Raw genomic sequence first — 22910 nt, 5'->3', positions numbered from 1 at the left:
ATCATCCAAACTATTTAATATCTCAATCTATTAACTCCTTCAACACTCATCAATCCAAGCATCAATTTATCATCATCCCATCTTATAATCCATATCATTTATTAACAATCTCAACACTCACTTTCAATTACCAACAATGTTAATATTCATCATCAATCATCAACCATATCAACAAACCTTCATCAACAACACTAAATCACACATTCATCATCAACCTTCTTAATCATTAAATACAAACAATCTTCATCAATTTCATATATTCCTCATGCAATATTAACTAAAAATCAACACCATTCAATACCATCACCAACCACAAGATTCAAAACCTACAATCATCATCATAATATATCATCACACATCATAATCGTCAATATCCTTCAACAAGCATCATAAACAAATATTATACATTCCAACATTCCCTTTAATCCTCTTCATCATACAACATAATTCCATAATTAATTAGCCATACACCAACATCATTACATCCTATCTTATGGTCCACTAGCCTAAGTTTCCAGAAACATTACATATTACATAAAGGAAACCGAAACCATACCTTGGCCGATTCCCAATATGCACAAACACCAAAAGCTTGGTTCCAACAAGCATTCATCAAGCTCCAAACTACCAAAGCCAAGCCAAAAGCCACAATCAACTCCAAAAACAAGCTTCATACATACAACATAACCATACATTAACAACTAAAGCTCACACTACACTAAACCACAAGGATATAGAGATCCCTTAACTTATCAAACGGTGATTGGGGCAAAGCCCGATAATTATCCGCTACTAGAGATCACCTAAACAAGCAAAACCACAAAACCTACTCAAAAACCATAACCCAACAAATACATAAATCTAGGGCTGGAAACTGGGGATTGAGATGCAATTTTTTACCAGATTTTCTTAGATAAAAAGAAAGATCTCGTCAAGATCTTCGCGTGGCCGCAAACGACTCGTCAATTGGAGTTCCGTAGCTCAAGTTATGGCTCCCGGAAGCTGGAGGTGAATAGTAAAACCCCATTCCTCTCTTCTCTCTTCTCATCAGCGCCTCTCCTCTCTCAATTGGGGTAAAATGAGTTGAAAGCTCATTAAAGGGTGCATATATATGTTGGGCTTGGGCTCAACTTGGACTCGGTCCAATCCGTTAGCGTTTTTGGTTTTTTTGGCCTACTTTGGGCCCAAACCTTTAAGATTAGTGCCCGGTTTTTAATTCTAAATTATTTTTATCTTTTCAAAACAAATAATCAATTTTTCAAAATCTTATTTTCCAAAATACACGGTACTGGACAAACTAGAGCTGGTACTGCCGGCTTAAGTGCCAGTATGCATTTTTACAAAAACTTTTCATAAAGGATACATTTTCCAACTCAGAAAATTTCATTGAAATCAAATTTCACCTTTAAATTATCAAATTAAAACTTCTAAATTTTGAATATACTCCGGGCACTTAAAAATTATTATTTTATTAAAAATAATTTTGCCAGTTCTTACAGAGGGTGCTGCCGGCTTTTTCCTTGTTAGGTCAAAACTCTGCCAAATTGGTCCAAATTTTACCTGAAATCATAAAAACACTAGAACAACGCAAAGTAGCGTCCATAGAGGATTTTGGCACTAAAATTAAGTAAATCTAAATAAATATAACTAAAAACAACTAGAAAATAACAAGAAAAAGCGTACAAGATGCTCACGCATCAAAACGTCAGGCTAGGCATTTAGCGTCGGAGAGCGAGAACTTCGAGAAGAATTACGTCGATATTGGCGCTAAACACAGACTTGGGTGTTTAGTGCCAGCGTGCACAAACCCAAGATAAGGCCCCTGCCTCACAGGTCATCAAATGTCAGGAGGGCGTTTAATGCAAAACATCGCATCAACAATTGAATGGTTTCTATTCACTCGGCACTAAACGTGGACCTGGGAGCGTCGAGCCCTCTTCAAAAAAAAAATACTCTGTGGCGCTAAACACTAGAGTGGGTGTTCAGCGTCAAAAATGACACAAGATTCTTAACGCTGTAGCGCTAAACATCGGAGCTGGCGTTTAGCGCCAGCAACGCGAAAATGGTTTTCGAAGAAGGGGTTTAAACTTTGAAAACGGTAAAAACTGTGGATCCCACTCCACATCCCCTCTCCTTTTGACCATTATACACACACCTCACTATTTATTCTTTCCTCTTTCCCCATATACCACCCCACCTACCCTCTACATTCCCCATCCAATCACTCCATATTTTCCTTTCCCATAAAAATCCCTTTTTTCCTTTTTTTCCTTTTTCTTTATTCTTCTCCCTTCCCAATGGTAACTTCTCCCTCCCCATTACACCAAATTCATTTTTACCCAACCCTTCCTTCCCTTGACCGAACCTATCCCCCCTTCTATAAATACTCCCTTTTACCACTCATTCACCCACCAACAATTCCTTTCTTCCTCTTCCTTTACCTTCACACGTTTCTCCCTTTACCAACCTCTTTCCTACTCCAATTCTCTCTTTATCACATCCCATATTATCCATTTTACCTTTCCTTATCTCCTCTTAATTTTTTTATTTCTCTTCTTCCCCATATCCTTAACTCTTCCCTCCAATTTTCTTTTTCTCTTTCTTTTTTGCTCGAGAACGAGCAAAAATTTTAAGTTTGGTGTTGGGGCACCTCGGTTTTCTCTCTTTGTGACTATTCCATATGACACCCAAAATCGGAGAATCATCTTCTAGAAAGAAAAAGGAGAAAGCTCCCGCAACTGGTCCATTTGACAGTAATCGGTTCAGCTCCAAGACTTATGAGGATCACTTTCATGAGATTGTAAGCAAGAAGAAGTTGATCCCGAAGGTGAGATTTGACTTACAGTTGGATGAATATCCAAAGATATGGGAGCAAATTCTGAGGAGTGGTTGGGAAGTTCTGTGCAACCTCGTGACAAATGTAGGCATTCTGATGGTCCGGGAGTTTTACGCCAATGCTTGGGTGACTTACAAGCATGTCAATGGCGTGAACCCGGACCCGAAGAACTGGTGCACCATGGTTCTCGGGAGAATTCTGAAGCTTAGTCCAGAGAGAGTGAGGGATATATTTCAGTTGCCACCGATCCAAGAGGACCCTCACTCCTATACTCAGAGGGTCAACAGTGATCAGAGGCTAGACTAGATTCTCACTAACATATGCCTCTCCGGAGCACAGTGGAGGCAGGATGCTAGAGGGCAACCATACCAGTTGGGAAGGCATGATCTGAAGACGGTTGCTCAGAGGTGGTTGGAATTCATTCAACGCTCCATCATTCCTACAAGTAATCGGTCTGAGGTTATTATTGATCGAGCTATGATGATTTACTGTATCATGCTCAGTAATGAGGTGGAGGTGCATCGTATGATCCCTCAAGAGTTGTACAGCATAGCCGCGAAGGCCTCCACTTCTGCTAGATTGGCCTTTTCCCACCTTATCTTCTGCCTATGTGAGGCTGCTCGAGTATGCATTGATCGAGACACCCCTATTAACATCGACAGGCCGATCACTAGGAGGGGTATGGAGTACGCTAAGGAGTATGCCCGCACACCACCTCAGGAGCCAGTTCTCCTTCATCAATAGGAGTAGCCTGAGATGCCTCAGGGATATTACTTCGCTCCATGGGACTACTAGGATCAGTTGACATCATCTATTGGGCAGATGGAATATTTCGTTGATCAGCTAAGGTTTGACCATGAGGGCCAATCCATCTTTCTCCAGCAGCTAGTGGAGGAGCAGCAGAGTCAGAGGCGAGATATGGATGAGCTGAGGCATGATTTTGAAGCGTGGAGAGGATTCCTAGGAGGGAGCGGCCACCATAACTGAGGTGGTTGAGTTTCTTTATCTACTATTTTTCCTATTTTATGTTTCTCAGTTATTATATCTTATTTTTTGCTTTCTGTTTAAAGCTTTGGCATGAGTAGTAGCATCTTTAGTTTTTCTAGTTTAGTTAATTAATTTAGCAATTTATGCTTATTTTGAAAAATATCTCATGTATTGCTCACTAGCTTAAAAAATAAAAAAGGGAAAAAAGTAGCATAATGCATGAGACTTGAGTTATATATTCTAAGTGCGTGTCTTATTTACCTTAATGTGGTGGTATTATCTGTGATTATGAATATATAAATTGAATAGTGCATAATTGATACTGAAGTTAAGAGTGTTGATTTTTAAGGTACAAAAATTTAAAGAAGTATTATGGATTCTCTAAAATAAACAAAAAGTTAATCCCTGAAGCAAAACAAATAGCAAAAAGAAAAAGAATATAAGAAGCAAGGTCCAAAGCTCTGAGCATCAATGGCTAGGAAGGTCAAATATGATTAAAAGCTCAAAGAGTTATTTTTCTAGCCATATGCTTGTAGTGTGAATGTTTCAAGGTATTCTTAAGAAAAAGCACTAAGAGTCGAGACCAAGTGCAATTAAAGAGTATGCCAAAGGCTCTGAGCACCACTGACTGGGAAAAATTGAAAAGACAAACCCAAACTCAAAGAGTTCCCCAGTTAAGTGCTTATGGTGTTTCTGTGTCAAGTTAAGCTTGAGACAAAATATTTAGAGTCACGGCTAGACTCAAGGTGCAAAGCACCAAAGAAAATATAAGAAAAAGTTATGTTCAAGGATTAACTAAAGGTTAAAAAGGAAGAGAACTCATAATATTATCTGAGTTCTAGTACTAAAGGACATTGACATTTTTTGAGCTTCAAAAGATATGCCAAACCTATTCAGAATCACAGTGTCATTAACCCCACTCGGTGAATAGACAGGAGCTTAAATAAAAACTCAATTCTTAGGCAATTTCACTTCTTAGTTCTATATTGTTTTTAGTTGCTTGAGTACAAGCAACAGATTAAGTTTGGTGTTATGATGCGTGAGCATCTTTTCTTTATTTTCTTATTATTTTATATATGAATTTATTGAGTTTTATTGAGATTTTAGTATTTGAAGCCTGTTTGGATGCTACTTTGAGTCGTTCAATTGTTTTGATTATTTTAGGTGAAGTTTGGATTAGTCTGACAGAGTCTATGCAGAAGAAAAGAGTAAAATTTTAATTTTGTTGAGTTGGCGCTAAACGCCGCATCTAGCATTTAGCTCCCAAGTGCCTTGGATTGCGTGCAGCCATTCTGTCAACCTGGCGCTAAACGCGGACCTTGGCGTTTAGCGTCAGATGCCTCGTAACGTGTACGAGCTCTCTGCCTCATAGGGCATTAAACGTCAAACCTGGCGTTTAGTGCTAGGAAGTCAGAAACAAATTTGGAGCTTACTGCCACCTAGGGCGCTAAATGCTGATTCTGGCGTTTAGCGCCAATGACGCGGATCAACCTCACCCAAAGGAGCATCTTTAGTTAGATTTGGCTTTTAATTATTATATTTTATTTTATTTTGGTTATTTTTATTTACAAACACAATCTTTTAGGTTTATTAATTATTAGTTTATTTTATTTTGAAATCAAAATTAGGTTAGATATAAAAGGGAAAAGATTTAGCCCTTCGGGCTCTCCTCTTTTCTCGACGGCCTCGTTCCGCACCTTACACAATTTTCGAACCCTAGTTTTCTCTCTGAGTCATGAGCAATTAAATGTCCTTGGTTAATGTTAGGAGCTCTATTTATTCTATAGATTGATACTATTACCACTCTATTTTAATTAATGTATTAATTTAATTTCAAAGATTACTTTCGTTCTTCATCTTATGAATTTGAGTGTATTGAAAAATATCTCTTATTCTACATGAATTCTTGTTGATTCTTGAAAAAGTTATCTCACTCGAATACTAGCTTGAAAGTAAACTCCTCCTAAACCACTAATTGCTTGGACTTAATGGGATACGTGACATATAATCCTCTTATACTCGGGTAATTAGGGTTTTTGTGGAAAATAAATTAGAATTGAATCTAACCCTTTAATTTATATTAAGTGACCAAGGAATTGTCGGTTAATTAGGCTAGAGGAGACTAAATCACTAAAGAATTAGGGTTTAGTCAATTACGGTTTGCAATGAAATAAATCTTGTATGATTAAAATAGTTGGTAAGAAATATAAATTCAGAAAAAATAAATGTCTCTGAAACCTTAATTATTTTCTAACATATTTCTCACAACTCATTTACAGTTTGCTTTCCGAACACTTGGATTATTGTTTAATGCTTTTGAACCTCAAAACACTATTTTCTGCTTGCTTGACTAAGTGAGTCATTCGACCATTATTACTTGGTCCATCAATTCTCGTGGGATCGACCCTCGCCCACCTGAGGTATTACTTGGTACGACCCTGTGCACTTGCCGGTGAGTTTGTGATTTTTGAAATCCGCGACCAATCATCACACAAACTCTTTAAGAATTTCCAGTCTCAGTGATGCAATAGAAGATCATAGAGTGGAAGTGCATGTGAGTATTAAGGGCCCATTTTATTATAATTTTTTTTGTCTTTTAATTTTCTCATTTTAAATATTTCATCGTTATTCAATTTTCTGCTAATTTCCATTTTCACTTACATTTTCTACTTAATCAAATTTCATTTTAGTTATTTGTATTTCCATTTTTATTTGTTACAACTTGCCACTAATAGTTTGACATAGTCTACTTTGACACCAATATTAAGTAATTTTCGGGTCAAACTCACTATTTGCTGAGGATCCGTATCTGCTCTCCAAACTGAGATCTTGATACAAGCTCGATTTCGGCACCCTATTCAGATTACAAAAAAAATGAGTGAAACAGGGTCCTACAAGCATAATTTGTGGGACTATATGTCATAAATAATAATTTGAAATTAAAAGTGAAATTCGCTCTTCTAATATTTAATATTAGTTCAATTAGAATTTTATATTATTTTAAATTATTTTATCAATATAATTATTCGAGTGATAAAATTTTATTGGTTCTCCATCAAGGTGATACTGTATCTCTAAGGTGATATCAATTTCACTTCATAAATCAACGCCAATACAGATTTCAATTCCAAATCAATTCACTTCTTGAAAGTATAAAAAATATTACTCTAAAAGCACTCCATTAGAGATACTTTTAGTATCTACGTGTGTGATATGAACAAATCTGTCCTTAAAGTAAAGTACAAAATGATCCCCAAAAAATTTTAAAATCTAAAAATAATCCCTAATTTTTTTAAATTTTTAAAATAATTCCTTCGAATTATTTATATATAATTATTTCTTAATTAATAAATTTTAATTTCTAAAATTTTTTGTCTATTTATTTTTAATTTGATTATATATATATACAAAAAAAATGTATTTTAAAATCCTAAGTTATAAATTTATTTTGAAAAGACATTATTTTTCAAAAAAAATAATTTAAAATAAGTAAACCTATATTTATTTTTTACCATGCAGGATATTAATTTAATTTAATTTAATTTGTGCTTATCATATTTTATGATATTTTTTAATGATGAAGAAGAAAATGTGCTATTGTTATTTGAAGAAATAGAAGAACTCCCATTTAATATAAAATTTTTTAGAATAATAATTAAAAATATTTGTACAAATGCTTATAAAAGTAACACTTTGGAACTTGCATGCAATGCAAACTAAGTTACCTATGAAATCAAATTTGTAAGTTTTTGTCAATATCTTAGGAGTTTAGATATATAAATAATGATGGGTTAATAGTCAAATTAGTCCCTGAAATATAAGATATTCTTCAAATTCATCCTTAAAAAATTTTCTCAATCAAATTGATTCATTAAAACATTAAAAATTAATCATATTTGTCCTTCGTCACTTCATTAATAATTTTCGTCAACGAATGATGTTGTGAAATGTTAATTGACAACATACATCATACGTGACATGTCTAATTGAATATTGACCAAATACATTTATAAAAATATATTAATTTAGTTCTTTTTTCCAATTATATAAACCTTATTCCCAATATGATCTAACGACTAAATTGATAGATTTTTAACATATATTTAGTCAGTGTCCAATTAGATATGATAGATGTCATGTATATTATCAATTAACATTCCACATCATTAATTGTTAACGAAAATTGTTAATTAAGTAACTTAAGGACAAATATGATTAATTCGTAGTTTCTGAATGACCACTTTGATTAATAAAATCTTTTAGAAACATTTAAAGAATGTCTCATCTTTCAAGGACTAATTTGATTATTAACTCAAATAATGACCTTCATAAAGCAATAACCTCTTAGATTTAGTTATTATTATGGTTTCTACCTCACAACTATAATACATAGATTAATAATTAAATAATATCATTTCTTTTGACATTAAAATTAATAAATAAAATTATCTTTTAATATATATTTTATTATTTTTTATATTTTTATTTATTATATATTTTTTAATAATATGTTAGCCTAGAAAGGCTTTGAAAGCAAGTCAAACATTCCAATCCCAGCTAATCGATAGCAGTAGAGTCATAAACAAGAACAACAGAATTTATAGCTGAACAAGTAACTTTCTCCTCGCGATGTACTTTTCAACCGTTGGAGCTGAGTCACTCTTGCCAAACAAATTGGATACTGTAATGTCCCACTGATATCTATATCTATCTTTTGCCTTAACCACATCAAAGAGGAATTGAACCTCTTCTAGTTTTTTGAAGACTAGAATTTGATGTCCAAACCTTCCCTCCCCCTTTGCTGAAAGCACTTCCTAGAGTGAATTAGGACTCATCTTTATTTAGAAGTCCGAGAATAGAGGACTAACTCAATAGCTACAGGAGCGGGGCTTCTTTGCGAAACCCGAAGCCCGGGTGCCACATCCGGTCCTAAATTAATAGAGAGACCGGTAAAGACGGTTGCCTAGCTTACTTGGTAATGGACTCCTTTTGTTTAGCGGTCATGGATTGTGGTGTTCTTGTTTTTATACTATTCTAGTTCTGTGGGTGAAGGGAAAGGTTGTTGAAGAGGGCGTTAAGCATATGTTCTCAGCCATTGTGATCAACTCAGACCAGGGATCCTCTCTTAGACTCGCAATTCTCCTACTTTGTATAGGGCACTCGTTCTTGTCAATGGTCACAGCTCGTGCTGTAAGTATAAAAGCCTGGTTTGGCAGGAAGTGCAGTAGGTTTGTTTTGAAGTCCCAGCACAGCAGCACGTACAGTGGAATTCTTGGGTTAAGTAGTACAAAATCAATCCATTATACCGAATTTCTTGGGTGTTATAATATTTTTTAATGACAAAAATACTAATAATTTTTTTAAACATAATTAGAATTATATTAACTCTTATTTTTTCATCATCTATGTTACAGCAGATGTTCTATGGATACAAACTTTTTTAATATACTAAACTTGTATCTTTTGTATTCTGGTCCGCGAAAATTATTTATATCGATTTCTATCCTTTTATCCGTAATAGTTATTGGTATTTATCCAAATTTTATTTTTTCATTTTCAGTTGATAAGGTTTAAGCCATTCTATTAAATTTTTCTAAGTTTTTTTTAATGAAAATTAATACAACCCCAAAAAAAAAAAAGAAAAATAAATCACATAATAAAATTTGAATTAATTATATGTAAATGTGTTTGTTGTTTGTGAGAACCCTTAATCATTACATTACTACTTGATTTAAAGGGTTCTCCACAATTTCATTTGAAGAGCTATCTATCTCATAGGTGGCAAAAGACAAAACTCTAAATAAAGTAAAGACAGTAATACGAAGACCTTTTCCCCATAGCTCTTCTTCCTTGTGTTTTCAAAGGTTGGCTTAGGCAGCTCATCCAAGAATACCAGATGAAATGGACAAATAGTAAAAGCAAAAGCCTATATGGCACTGCGTTCGGTCTATCCGAAGCCCTGAGTGGATTGTGGATCGTTTCTGCTAACGAAATGATCAAATGAACGCGGAGCCCGTTTCGAATGCTTCTCCGATCGGGAAGATTAGAAGGTAAGAGACTGGGTCACAAACAACTTCATAGTGTGACGTCTAAGCTAACTTTGGAAACTGAAATCACTGTTTATGGTTACTAACCTGGGCAATGAGTTTATCTTGGTTAAGTTTGAAAGTTAAAGAAGATTATGACCATGAGCTCTTTGATGGTCCTTGGATGGTGGCTGCATACGTTATTGCTCTTTGAGCAGCTCTTTACTTCTGGGTAGGGGGAAAGAGCTATATTGACGTTAACCCCGGAAGGAATCCGGTCAATATGGGAGGGGTGTAATAGCCCCGCAGGAAAAGGCTGGTGAAGGAATGTGGAGTAATAGACCTTCTACTAGTGAGGGAATCTCGATTATTCTAATTAAAAGATTATAAGACCTTGACTTTTGAAAAAGATAAAAAAACATTCAAAGGAAGAATTTTTTAAGGACAATTTTGAAATTTTTAAATTTTTTCAGAAACTAATTTATACTTCACTTAGAGATTGATTTGTCCAACACTTAGAGATTGATTTTTCCAACTCATACACGTGAACACTTCACAATCACGTATGCAAATTAACACTTCACGTCAACAATCGTCATTAGTAACTGATGTGTACCACACGATACTCGCCGACCTAAAAGGTCAGAAACAAATGAAACAAACAAACCCTATCCCCACAACGGCTACTCTCCTAACTGAACACACTATTAACACACGTCTCTGCACTTCAGATATGCTTAACAGCTCTAGCCAAGAATATCGGAACAAACTGAGCTTCCCATTAAGCTACGAAAGGCCTATAAAGCCAGCCTCTCCCAACTCATAAGGCCAGGTTCTAGCTTAGCTTCGAGTGATTTACTTTTTATCTCTGCAATCACATACTTACTTGAGCGTCGGAGTCCTTTTTGCAGGTGCTCCCGCCGCCGTGTTTCAAGGTACCGAGGTTATCAACAACATTACCACCGAGAAACTCATAGCTCACGTCAGGAATCCAGCAGTCACTCCGGATTACGTATACCTCGGTTCACCCAGGACGGAACATTTGGCGCCCACCGTGGGGCCCGAAGAGCTAACCCCATATCATCACTATTTTCTTGTATTTTATTTTCTCTCCTCTACGCAGGATTCACCAAGTCCATGGCCGACAATGGAGTTCAAATGCCCAGTCAGGCCGAACTAATGGCCCAGATGGCTGAACTACAAGCGGAGGTCAAGAGATTAGCAGAGCTATCAACCCAGAACAGCAAACATGAGGAAGGCAACTCCAAGGGCTCAACCCAAGGAGGAGCCGAACTTATTGGTGTCAACCCCCCCAAGGAGAAGCTGACCTTGGACAACCCGTTCTCTGAGGAAATCACGAATTTCCAAATGCCGAAGCATTTCACACTTCCCTCTTCTCTCGAGCCATATAAGGGGATTGGTGACCCCCGGGCTCACATTAAGAAATTTCAATCTATGATGTTTTTTAACGGACCTAACAATGACCCTGTACTTTGCAGGGCTTTCCCTACTTATCTGGACGGGGCTGCCCTACTTTGGTTTTCAAAATTGTCTGCAGGGTCAATTGCCTCCTTCGAAGACCTGGCTAGGTCATTTATCGACTACTTTGCAGCAGCTCGGATCTATGTGCATGGATCCGACTATCTAAGTACCATCCGTCAAGGCCCGCAGGAAAGTTTAAAAGACTACATGACGAGGTTCACAGACGCCACCATGGAAATTCCCGACTTAAATCCTGCCGTCCACCTACACGCTCTCAAAGCCGGACTCAGGCCCGGAAAGTTCAGAGAAATAATTGCGGTTACCAAGCCGAAAACACTGGACGAATTTCGAGAAAGGGCAGCCGGACAAATGGAGATCGAAGAACTTCGAGAGGCCGACAAGTCCGAAAGAAGACCAAGAAAAGAGGACGACAGGCCCTCCAGATCAACGAACGCCAGGGACCTCGGCAAGCCATTTAAGCTCACTCCAAAATTCGACAACTACACCAGATTCAATACGAAGAGAGAGAGGATAATCAAGGAAATACTTAACGCCAAGATCATAAAGCCGCCGACCCGAGCAGGGAGTTACCAAGATCAGCGATTCGTCGACAAGAGCAAGCACTGTGCCTTCCACCAGAAATATGGTCATACGACGGACGAGTGCGTGATAGCCAAAGATCTCCTGGAGAGATTAGCACGACAGGGCCTCTTAGACAAATACATAGAGGGCCGAAAACACAGGGAAAACAACAAAGAAGATCAGCAAACCTCGGCCAGTAAGGAAACCAACAAGTGGCCAAACAACAATCCACCTAAGGGAATAATAAACTGCATATCCGGAGGGTTCGCTGGCGGTGGCGAAACAAGCTCGGCACGAAAGCGGAGCTACCGTGCGATGTTAGCAATCGAGGGAACAACACTACCCTGCAACAAAGCTATTCAAGATTTAGAAATCACTTTCAACCAAGCTGACGTATGCTCGGCCGCTCCTCACTCAGACGACCCAGTCGTAATTTCCGTTCAAACAGGCGACCTTCTGGTAAGAAAAGTCCTTTTGGACCCAGGTAGTAGTGCCGATGTTCTTTTCCATTCTACTTTCTTAAAAATGAATCTATCTGAAAAACTAATACAACCCTCATCCGGAGAATTAGTAGGGTTCTCCGGCGAGAGAGTACCGATCAAAGGGTACATATGGCTAAGGACGACGATGGGAAACAACCCATTAGCAAAAACCCTAGACATACAGTACCTGATCGTCGACTGTCCCAGTCCCTACAATATAATCCTTGGACGACCTGCTCTGAATATGTTCAGGGCAGTCGTATCTACTTACCATCTATGCGTTAAGTTTCAGGCACAGGATGACAAGATAGCGACGATACACTCTGACCGACAACAAGCTCGGCAATGCTACAACGCGAGCTTAAAAAGATCGGATGTGATCCGGAAACAAGGAGAAGTCCACTCAATAAATAGCTCAGAAATCTTGTCTTTGGCCGAGCTTGACCCTCGAGGGGATATACAGGAAAGACCTCAGCCAGCAGATGAGCTACACGAAATCCAGCTGACAAAGGTGCCGGGACAGGTAACCTACATCGGCCAGGCGCTGAGGGGCCAACAAAGGTCAGAACTGATCAAATTGTTACAGGACAATGCCGACTTATTTGCTTGGACCCCGGCAGATATGCCTGGCATTAGCCCAGAAATCATCTGTCACAGGCTAGCGACGAACGACACATGCCGACCTATAGCCCAGAAAAAGCGAAACCTCGGATCTGAAAAGTCAAAGGCAGCCTTGGAAGAAACCGAGAAACTCCTCAAGGCTAACTTCATTAAGGAAATCCGCTTCACCACATGGCTCTCGAACGTGGTAATGGTAAGAAAAAGTTCAGGTAAGTGGCGCATGTGCGTCGACTTTTCAGATTTGAACAAAGCATGTCCTAAGGACGCTTACCCCCTTCCATGCATCGATAAACTTGTGGACAATGCATCAGGTTTTAACAGCTTGAGCTTCATGGATGCATACTCTGGGTACAACCAGATTCTAATGCACCCGGAAGATCAAAGCAAAACAGCATTTATAACTGAACATGGTAATTTCTGTTATAGAGTTATGCCGTTTGGCCTAAAGAATGCAGGTGCAACCTACCAGCGTCTGATGGACAAGGTATTCCGACACCAAATAGGTCGGAACATCGAAATCTATGTGGACGACATGGTCGCCAAGTCAACTAAAGATCGGTCTCATTGCGACGACCTCAAGGAGGTATTCGAACAGATCCGAGCATACAATATGAGATTAAATCCGGAGAAATGCGCCTTTGGGGTACAAGGAGGAAAGTTCCTAGGCTTCATGCTGACGTCCAGAGGAATCGAAGCAAACCCTGAGAAGTGCAAGGCTATACTCAACATGACAAGTCCCAAGACAATAAAGGAAGTACAACAACTAGCAGGAAGGATAGCCGCTCTCTCCCGATTCTTACCCGCGGTATCAACTCGGTCACATCTTTTCTTCCAGACGATCTTAAAGAACAAACAATTCCAATGGACACCCGAATGTGAGACGGCGTTCACCGAACTCAAGACCCTTCTATCATCACCTCCCGTGCTACAAAGACCTGAAGTCGGCAAGCCACTGTACCTATACCTATCTGTTTCCAATCATTCCATAAGCTCGGCTCTCGTCCTAGAGACAGGAAGAATTCAACAACCAGTGTATTTCGTAAGCAGAGTAATGCAACCAACGGAACAAAGGTACCCGAAAATAGAACAGCTCGCCCTTGCACTCGTGGCTACAGCGAGGAGGCTAAGGCCCTACTTCCAGAGCCACACGATAATAGTAAGAACAAATCATCCGCTAAGGCAAGTATTAACCAAACCGGAGTTGGCAGGACGATTGACCAAATGGTCAATTGAACTATCGGAGTTTGATATTCAGTTTCAGACCAGATCGGCCCTCAAGGCACAAATTCTCGCCGACTTTATCACGGAAATGACCTCAGATGAGCACATTGAAACATGGGAATTGCATGTGGACGGGGCCTCAAGCCGAGAAGGGAGCGGGGCTGGCATAATCCTAAAAGAGGGAAATAAGGTGGTAGCCGAGCAATCTCTCCAGTTTCACTTCTCGGCCAGCAACAATCAAGCCGAGTATGAAGCCCTGATAGCAGGACTCAAGCTCGCCCTGGACCGCAAAGCAACCAACTTAACAGCACATTGCGATTCCCTCCTGGTAGTCTAACAAATCCGAGGAGAATTCCAGGTAAAAGATCCCTTGCTAGAACGATACTGGCTCATAGCAAAGGATCTAATTTCAAATTTCAATTCATTTACCATAATACACGTACACAGAGAACAAAATGTCAGGGCAGACATACTTTCTAAGCTCGCCGCCACAAGGGCGGAAACACAAACATCAACATTATCACAACACACACTCACCAAACCGAGCATTGAACTATTATCTATTGAACGCATTAACGACCTCCATGATTGGAGGAGACCTTTCCTTGAATATATCTGTACAGGTACCATACCCAAGGACGAGCCTCATCCTCAACAGTTCAGACGCAAGGCAAGCTTCTACACAAGAGTGTCAGGAGAATTATACAGACGAGGTTTCTCACAACCATTACTGAGATGCCTAAACCAAGACCAGGCCCAAGAAGTAATGAATGAAGTCCATGAAGGAGTATGTGGGAACCACATAGGAGGACGAGCTCTCGCAGCCAAGATAACCCGAACAGGATACTACTGGCCGACCATGAAGAGAGATTGCATAGCCAGGGTCAAAGCATGTGACAAATGCCAGAAGCACGAGATGATCTCAACCAAGCCAGCCGAGGTATTGCACAGCATGGAGGTAAGCTGGCCTTTCCATAGATGGGGGCTGGATATCCTCGGCCCATTCCCAACAGCGCCAGGACAGGTAAAATTTCTCTTGGTATCCATAGACTACTTCTCAAAATGGATAGAAGCACAACCCTTAGCAAAAATAACGGCTGAAAAGGTACGATCCTTTATTTGGAAAAATATAATATGCCGCTTTGGAATACCAAAAGAAATAATATCAGACAATGGAAGACAATTCACAGACAATAAGCTCGGTTCATTCTTAAAAAATTTTAATATCCAACATCGTTTTAGCTCGGTGGAACACCCACAATCCAATGGGCAGGCCGAAACTGCTAACCGAGTTGTGTTGCAGGCAATAAGAAAGAAGCTTGATGAAGCGAAAGGAGAATGGACCGAGCTCATACCCGAGGTACTGTGGAGCTACAACACCACAATACATAGCACCACAGGCGAAACACCTTTCAAGTTAGTCTACGGCTCAGAAGCACTAATCCCCATTGAGGTCGGAATTCCAACGGCAAGAGCCGAATTATACGACGAACAACAAAATCTAAGAGCCAGGAATGCCGAGCTTGATTTAGCCGAAGAAGATAGAGAAATCGCCGCTATCAAGCAAAGGGCCCAAAAGAGAATAATGGAAAGGAAGCACAACAGAAAGGTGAAACCAAGAACATTCAAGGAAGGCGATCTCATACTCAGACAAACAGAAGAGGCCAGGAGACCTCCAGCCCACGGAAAGCTCGCCGCAAACTGGGAAGGCCCCTTCCGTGTAACCAAAGTGCTCGGCAAGGGGGCGTATCAACTACAAACACTACAAGGCAAAGCCATCCCAGGAAACTGGAACGTCTCCTCACTTAAAATGTATATGTCCTAGTCTGTATGCGAATGAAGGTACTCTTTTTCCCCCTTAGAGCTTTTTTCCCAAAAAGAGGGTTTTGCCTAAGGAGGGTTTTAACGAGGCCGGACGCCCTTCAAATTCAAATAAAGATAATACGATCCTCTTAAAAATAGCCCAACAAGAAAATTATTATACAAATCCTATCATAAAAATGGCCAAACATCGGCCTAAATTCCACAGATCGTTAAACCGAATACAACGTCGGCAAAATACCATACAAAATAAAACAAGTCTAAAGATAAGACAACCAAAATAACAAAAGTTATGACGACAAACAAATCAAGGAGGAGCGTTCTCACCATGCTCCTCCACAGTACCATCAACAATCAACTTTCCATCTACAACTATTTTCCTAATATCAAGCTTGTCACAATCAAAGTCGGGAGCTAACAGAGCAACCTGACTCACTGCGCGGTCGAAACCATAGGAAAACATCTCCATTCCAGCCTCCTCCAACTCCTGCACACGGGAGGTGAGCCGACCTTTGGCCACATCCTGATCCTTAACTTCATTCTGCAGCAAGCGAATCTGATCCCTCAAACGAGCCACTTCATCCTCGGCCTCCTTCGCTTTAGCTAAAGCACTAGTAGTAGCTTCATCTTTTTCCTTCACAGCCTTCTCCAGCTCAGCAATTCGACCCATAGAAACAGAGGCTTTTTCCACAGTTTCCTGCTGCTCGGCCCCAACATGCTCAACAGTCCGACCAACACAAAGCAAGCGACTAGCAACCACCTACAGAAACGTACATAACATAAGTACAATGTAGAGAAACAAGAGAACAAGAAGAAAAAATAACATATACCTGAACGAACTTCCCAAGCGCTTCCAAACCAACTCGGCGCGTCATCAGCATGTCTCCAGGATACTGCGAAGCCCTCTCAGACAACTCCGCGAAGTTGAATTGCTCACTCCAAAGAGAATGTGAGCCAGAACCAGCAATAAACCCATGAAGCTTCTTCTGCCGATCAAACACAAGGCCACCACCACCCAAAGCCTCTTGATCATCTTCAGAAATTACCTCCAAAGAAGGATCATCCCTTTTTCTCTTGAAAGAAGATGCAGGACGGGCTACCGACGAGACAGCCTGATCACCAACATCTTTTCGACCCTCAGCAGAACCAACCCCCTTTTCCTTTTTCTTATTTAAAAAAGACTGTAGCTTGTTCGGATCCAGCAAAGGAACTCGCCCACCTGCAAGAAACCACCAAAAGTAATTAGACAAATACAGCAAAAACCCAAACACAACAACAAACATAACAAGCGTTACCTAAGTACGCCCTCAACCCCTCTTTGTCACCCGAATCATAAAAATGTAAAATTTCGGGAATAGACAAACATTCCCCAGCAGCAACACTTTCAACAAGAAAGTTCATCACAAACTCCTCTTCTTCACTTCTTTCAGAAGCCTCCAGAATTTGAGTCGGTTCAGAACACCAATACAAAGGGAATTTTTCACTAAGTTCATCGTCCAAATAAAAAGGATACTCAGACTCGGCCGAGCGGACTTTGACAAAAAGAGATTTAAAGTTTTTAAAAGAGGATTTATAAAGAAGGAACAGGGATCGACCCGGAAAACTACTAAAACAAACCCATTGTCCCTTATGAACCCCCTTCGCTTGGAAAAGAGAAAAGAACAGAGGCAAGGAACAGGGGAAGGAGAGAAAGTCCATCAGACACTGAAAGGCGCGAAGGAACGCCCAAGAGTTGGGATGCAACTGTGACGGAGCACAGTTGACCTGAGTAAGAACACTACACTCGAAATCAGAGAAGGGAAACTTCACTCCGACGTCGACCATGCATGGGGTATACATATAGAAATACTCCCAGTCACCCCTCCTCTCACAGACCCTATCGCTGCCGGAACAGGGCAGGAATTCGACGGCGACACCGGAACCACCCCTAACAAAATCTGCACCCCTCAAATCAGAAAGCGATTCGACGCTAGTAAAGGAAGACGAACGCGTCTTCACGTCATCTTGAACCCAATGATACGGGTCATCTTCCTTAACTTCAACAACTCTCAATTTTTCTTTTAATTTCTCTCCCATAGAAGAATGCAGCAAAATAAACAGTCAAAGAAAAGTCAAGAAACACTTACCTCTCGAAGACATAATACAGATAAGGGAAATGGAGGAGACGCAGTGTAATTCCCAAAACCAAAATTACTTTTATTGCAAGCCCACTAACAATATGGGTAAGTTAATGCATACCCACTAAACAAAACGTGGGAAACCAAAACGGCAGCAGTAAGCAATAAAGACGACACGACCCACGAAGAGACAGGTAAAACCTCTTTCTTCTCTTTCTTTTTAATTTTATTCAAAACAATAAATTTACCACGCATGACTAAGCTCGTCCACCGACCTATACGGCACGCTAGACGACCTGGGGGGCTATGATGTGTACCACACGATACTCGCCGACCTAAAAGGTCGGAAACAAATGAAACAAACAAACCCTATCCCCACAACGGCTACTCTCCTAACTGAACACACTATTAACACACGTCTTTGCACTTCAGATATGCTTAACAGCTCTAGCCAAGAATATCGGAACAAACTGAGCTTCCCATTAAGCTACGAAAGGCCTATAAAGCCAGCCTCTCCCAACTCATAAGGCCAGGTTCTAGCTTAGCTTCGAGTGATTTACTTTTTATCTCTGCAATCACATACTTACTTGAGCATCGGAGTCCTTTTTGCAGGTGCTCCCGCCGCCGTGTTTCAAGGTACCGAGGTTATCAACAACATTACCACCGAGAAACTCATAGCTCACGTCAGGAATCCAGCAGTCACTCCGGATTACGTATACCTCGGTTCACCCAGGACGGAACAGTAACTAATGAAGTGGAACTATATTATCTAACAGAAATTATTGTGTATTTTGAAATTTAAGAGACTTCCAATTTTAAAAACTTTGGAACCGATTTGTGTATTTTAACAAAAAAAAAAGTATTTATGTGTAAAGTTTATCCAACTTTCGAAACAAAGAAACTTGAGGGAAATATCAATTAATGATGATTGACAACTCTCCAAATGCCTCATCAAGCGTCGTCAAAGACGAGTCCCATTTCGGCTCAATATTTCATAACACAAGACATGAGAATGAAACAACCGTATTCCGACGATGGAAAACATATCCGCAAGGGTCCTCTGAAGGCCGAAAGCAAGCAAACACAATGCAACTCACAAGAAAATACACGCTCAAGCACAATCCTGCACATTGGCAAACAAAATCTGATGGATGTTTCCACTGATTCAATAAGCCAGTGGAAAATCACAAGAAAAGGCAGCTGAGCCAGAATACATATGATACACATATACATTCTGATGCATTTGTAGATGAATTTAAGAAACAATAAATCAAAGCCACTCCCACAGCGATCCAAGATGAAAATATAAGTAGGAACTCCAAACTGCCAATCGATTTAACCTCCAGAGTGGGAGGCGGGAGTCGTCTCAAAACAGCCGTCCTTGAACATATGAATATATTGTTGAGGCAAAGAGTGCTCCACCTGAAATAAAATATATTGATTAAATTTTAGAGTTGGTATTACTCCAATTCCATAGTTTGCTAATCATTTCGGCCAATTGAAGAATCCAGTTACCAAGTTTTTGAAAAGATACTAATTATGGATGGATTCCATCCACTATTGCAGGGCGCAGGATGTTATCATCATAACCAGATTCAAGCACAAACTAACATTTTACACGGTGCCCGAATAGAACAAAAAATGAATGTGAAATCATACCCAATCACCAGCAGGCTCGGCACCAGGTACCAGCACATTGATCTCACTTGATTTGGCAGTAGATATGGATGTCTCTAGGGAATCTTTGCTCAAATAAAGCTGGCAGCCAGAAGTGTTGTCCACCGATATTGTTGGAGCTGAACCCTATATTAACAAAGGCAGGCATCTTAATGACTAACCACATTTGAGCTACCAAATATTTATTTAAGATCAAACCGTTATCCTCTACATATCATCAGCAATATAATTTATAAGACTGTAGGATCACCAAAGCTTCCATAACACAGGCATAATAACATCAAATTCAAACAGGCACGCCAGCATGTTGAAAGTTTTCATGCAAAGAAAAAGAGGAGGAAGGAGTTAGGGTACCTGACATTGCACCTCAACGCCATTGCAGTTTACAATCTCAAAAGCTGCAACAACATCCTACATTTTAAGCACAAATATAGATGAGAAGTTGCCTTCGAAATGCTAACATAAATTGCTTTCCGTGACTTTTACAAAAATCTCTATTCCCATGTGTCACGCTAACCTTAAATACAACTCCCATCTTTGTGCACTTGTCAATAGTGATATTGTTGACCTTGCCTGAAAATTATAGTTGTTTCATCAAGAGACAAATTGGATAGTAAATATCATTATGTGATATAATAAACATGTAAACAAAGAAATCATTCATGAAATAGTTGTGGTTACCTTGAATATGCAAAATCGAGTCTTTGCATCCATAAACATAAACAGACTGCTTTGCATCACAATCTTCAATGATCAAGTCCTTTTTTCCAATTTGATTCTCAACAACCCACCTACAGCAGCAGAGAATAGTAAAGGATAGAGAGATGGTATATTGACAAAGTAAAATTGACTATTTCAAATTTTCAATCATGAAATCACAATCATACACATAAATATAAAAACCTACTTGCGGCCCATTTGAAGCTCGAGCTTTGGGGGTCCTACTTTAGAAAATGCATGAGAAGCCACACGACTTTCTTTTTCACTAATGGCAACAGCTCCAGTTCTATCTGCCCGGTTTTTTGTTTTCATATCATCTGTAACCTTTCTCAAACCTGGTAGATAAGAGGTATGACTCATAAATGTTCATTCAACATTCAATCAGGAATGTAAGAGCAAAAATAAGATACCTGCAGTGACATTCCCAGTGCTGAGTTGTTGGAAAACAGCAGACATCCCATCTTTTGGCTTGGAAGATGAAGGTTGAGAAGATTCAGAACTAAAGAGAGAAGCAGGTGGAGGAGGAGGAGGAGGAGCAGCAGCAGCTTTTGTCGGAGCAATACTTTTTCCTGTTGCACTCCATACAGGGCCCAAAGGATAAAACCCCTTGACGTAATCTCTCAAACCAGGTAGATATAACTCTTTCAGAGATTTGGCCCATTCAACATGATTTGGGTCTTTGTTTCTATACTCTACAAGCACCTGATTATTTCAATATATATATATATATAAACGTCATGGCTCATGACACAACAGGCAAAATGAAAAAGGAATGTGCAAGAAAACATCTAGAAGGCTAATGCAAAATGTTCCCAAACTTGATTTGGAATCAAACACGTCTGAAGTATCTTTTTTGAGCTTATAGTGAATGAGAGGACCAGAAGTTCATAAAAAAAAATATCCTAAATAATTTTACAGTTTCAGGCATGTCTGAAGTATACCTTGTTGCTATAAAACTCAGCCATTTGCCAACTTTCTTCCACATGTGCAATGGGCATACTCATACCTTGAAACAACAAACGGTAAATAAGATATTGAAATGTAGGTCAATGAAGAAATGTAAATCATTCATCACTTACCACAATCCTTCCCTGTAAATGCAATCCATGCTAGAGCTGAGAGGCTGTCAGCAGCAGCCTTCAAGTGGTTAAAAAAATCTGATCTCCTTCCTTCTGTCATTAAAGTAGCTTTCATGATCACTTCATTTAAAGGTTTCAGAAACTCAGCCAACCCAGCAAGGTCAGGTTTCTGCACAATTAATATACGATAGATTAAGACACCAATCACAAACATGAGTACAAACACTACACAGAAAACTGTTCGCCACTTCATCCAGTTCAGTTCAGTAGCTAAGAATAATGAAAATTTCAGGCAGATAAAAAGAAAATCCAGACTATGCCAAACACCACCTAGAATGCTATTAAAATGCATCAACGAATTAACACAGGATTGATAACATCAACGAAATTAGGGATGCATGCGCAGGGAGAAAACGGAGGTATGAAATGCGTAAGGAAAACTCACTTGACTTTGCTTGACTTTAATCAGAAGCTGCTTCTGAACAGAAAAAGCTTCGTGCAAAACCTTTGTGACGTCCAAGACTTGTCCTCCAATCTTCTCAGCGGCAGCTGAAACCCTAGCCAAATACTGGGCCATCAGATCGTCGTAAGCAACGATGGAAGGGTCGAGCGCCGCCGAATCAGGCACATCGGAAGCATCTCCCGGAGAAGCGGCAGCAGGGAATCTGGTGGATAGGGCCTCCAAGCGGACCACCGCGGATTCAAGCCTTTGTATGAGCTTCTCATCCATGGTTCTGTTCAGTCGGACGCAGTCTTTACTCTTTCTTCTCGGATTCGATTTGATTAAATGTTAAATGGAATAGATAGATCTATCGGGTGCCGGTGACAGATGAGTTGTGATGAAAAGTGCATATATTATTGGAACTGGATTTATTGAAGTTACAGAAATAAAGGGTGAAAAAAGGCAAAGCTAAATAAAGTGTTTGGCGCGCAGGGCAGCGTTGGGTTGGGTTCGAGTCGCTTACTGCTTACTGCTTACTGCTTACTGCTTACTGCTTACTGCTTACTGCTTACTGCTTACTGGTGGTGTGGCCTAAAGCCTCATTTTTTGTTCCGCCACGTGTCACTGCTTCAGCCAATCTTGGCTCATCTTGTTAAACTAGCGACTCGGGTGAGAACGCATGAGAAATTAAAATTTAATATCCAACTATTGTAAAATTTGCAATGTGTGTGTGGGTTAAATATTATTTCATTATAAAAAATTGTTGATAAATATCTATTGATATTTATTGTGAGGGTTACTTGAAACGTTGATTTAG

At 39.6% G+C, this 22910-nt stretch overlaps 1 protein-coding gene across 1 annotated transcript; it reads right to left on the bottom strand.

Moving 5' to 3' along the window:
• Nucleotides 1-19119: 19119 nt before the first annotated feature.
• On the bottom strand, nucleotides 19120-22604 carry LOC130941605 (cyclase-associated protein 1-like). Its single transcript, XM_057870166.1, has 10 exons — nucleotides 22097-22604; nucleotides 21652-21820; nucleotides 21514-21578; nucleotides 20983-21274; nucleotides 20760-20907; nucleotides 20534-20643; nucleotides 20370-20425; nucleotides 20207-20263; nucleotides 19835-19978; nucleotides 19120-19597 (listed from the first exon to the last, which is right to left on the bottom strand). The coding sequence occupies exons 1-10, from the start codon at nucleotides 22379-22381 to the stop codon at nucleotides 19511-19513; spliced, it is 1413 nt and encodes a 470-aa protein (XP_057726149.1). The 5' UTR covers nucleotides 22382-22604; the 3' UTR covers nucleotides 19120-19510.
• Nucleotides 22605-22910: the final 306 nt, after the last annotated feature.

The sequence above is a fragment of the Arachis stenosperma genome, chromosome 7 (genome assembly GCF_014773155.1).
Source record: "Arachis stenosperma cultivar V10309 chromosome 7, arast.V10309.gnm1.PFL2, whole genome shotgun sequence".
NCBI classification, from domain to species: Eukaryota; Viridiplantae; Streptophyta; class Magnoliopsida; order Fabales; family Fabaceae; genus Arachis; species Arachis stenosperma.
Note: the sequence above shows the minus strand (reverse complement) of the source record. Positions and strands in the feature narration are given on the sequence as shown.

What these genes read in the sequence shown, in the direction of transcription:
- LOC130941605 (XM_057870166.1), bottom strand. Translation starts at nt 22,381, where the DNA reads ATGGATGAGAAGCTCATACAAAGGCTTGAATCCGCGGTGGTCCGCTTG. An exon ending in TTAAAGTCAAGCAAAGTCAA is followed by an intron (nt 21,821 to 22,096) that starts GTGAGTTTTCCT and finishes TTAATTGTGCAG; the next exon opens with AAACCTGACCTTGCTGGGTT. An exon ending in CCGAGCCTGCTGGTGATTGG is followed by an intron (nt 19,598 to 19,834) that starts GTATGATTTCAC and finishes ATTTTATTTCAG; the next exon opens with GTGGAGCACTCTTTGCCTCA.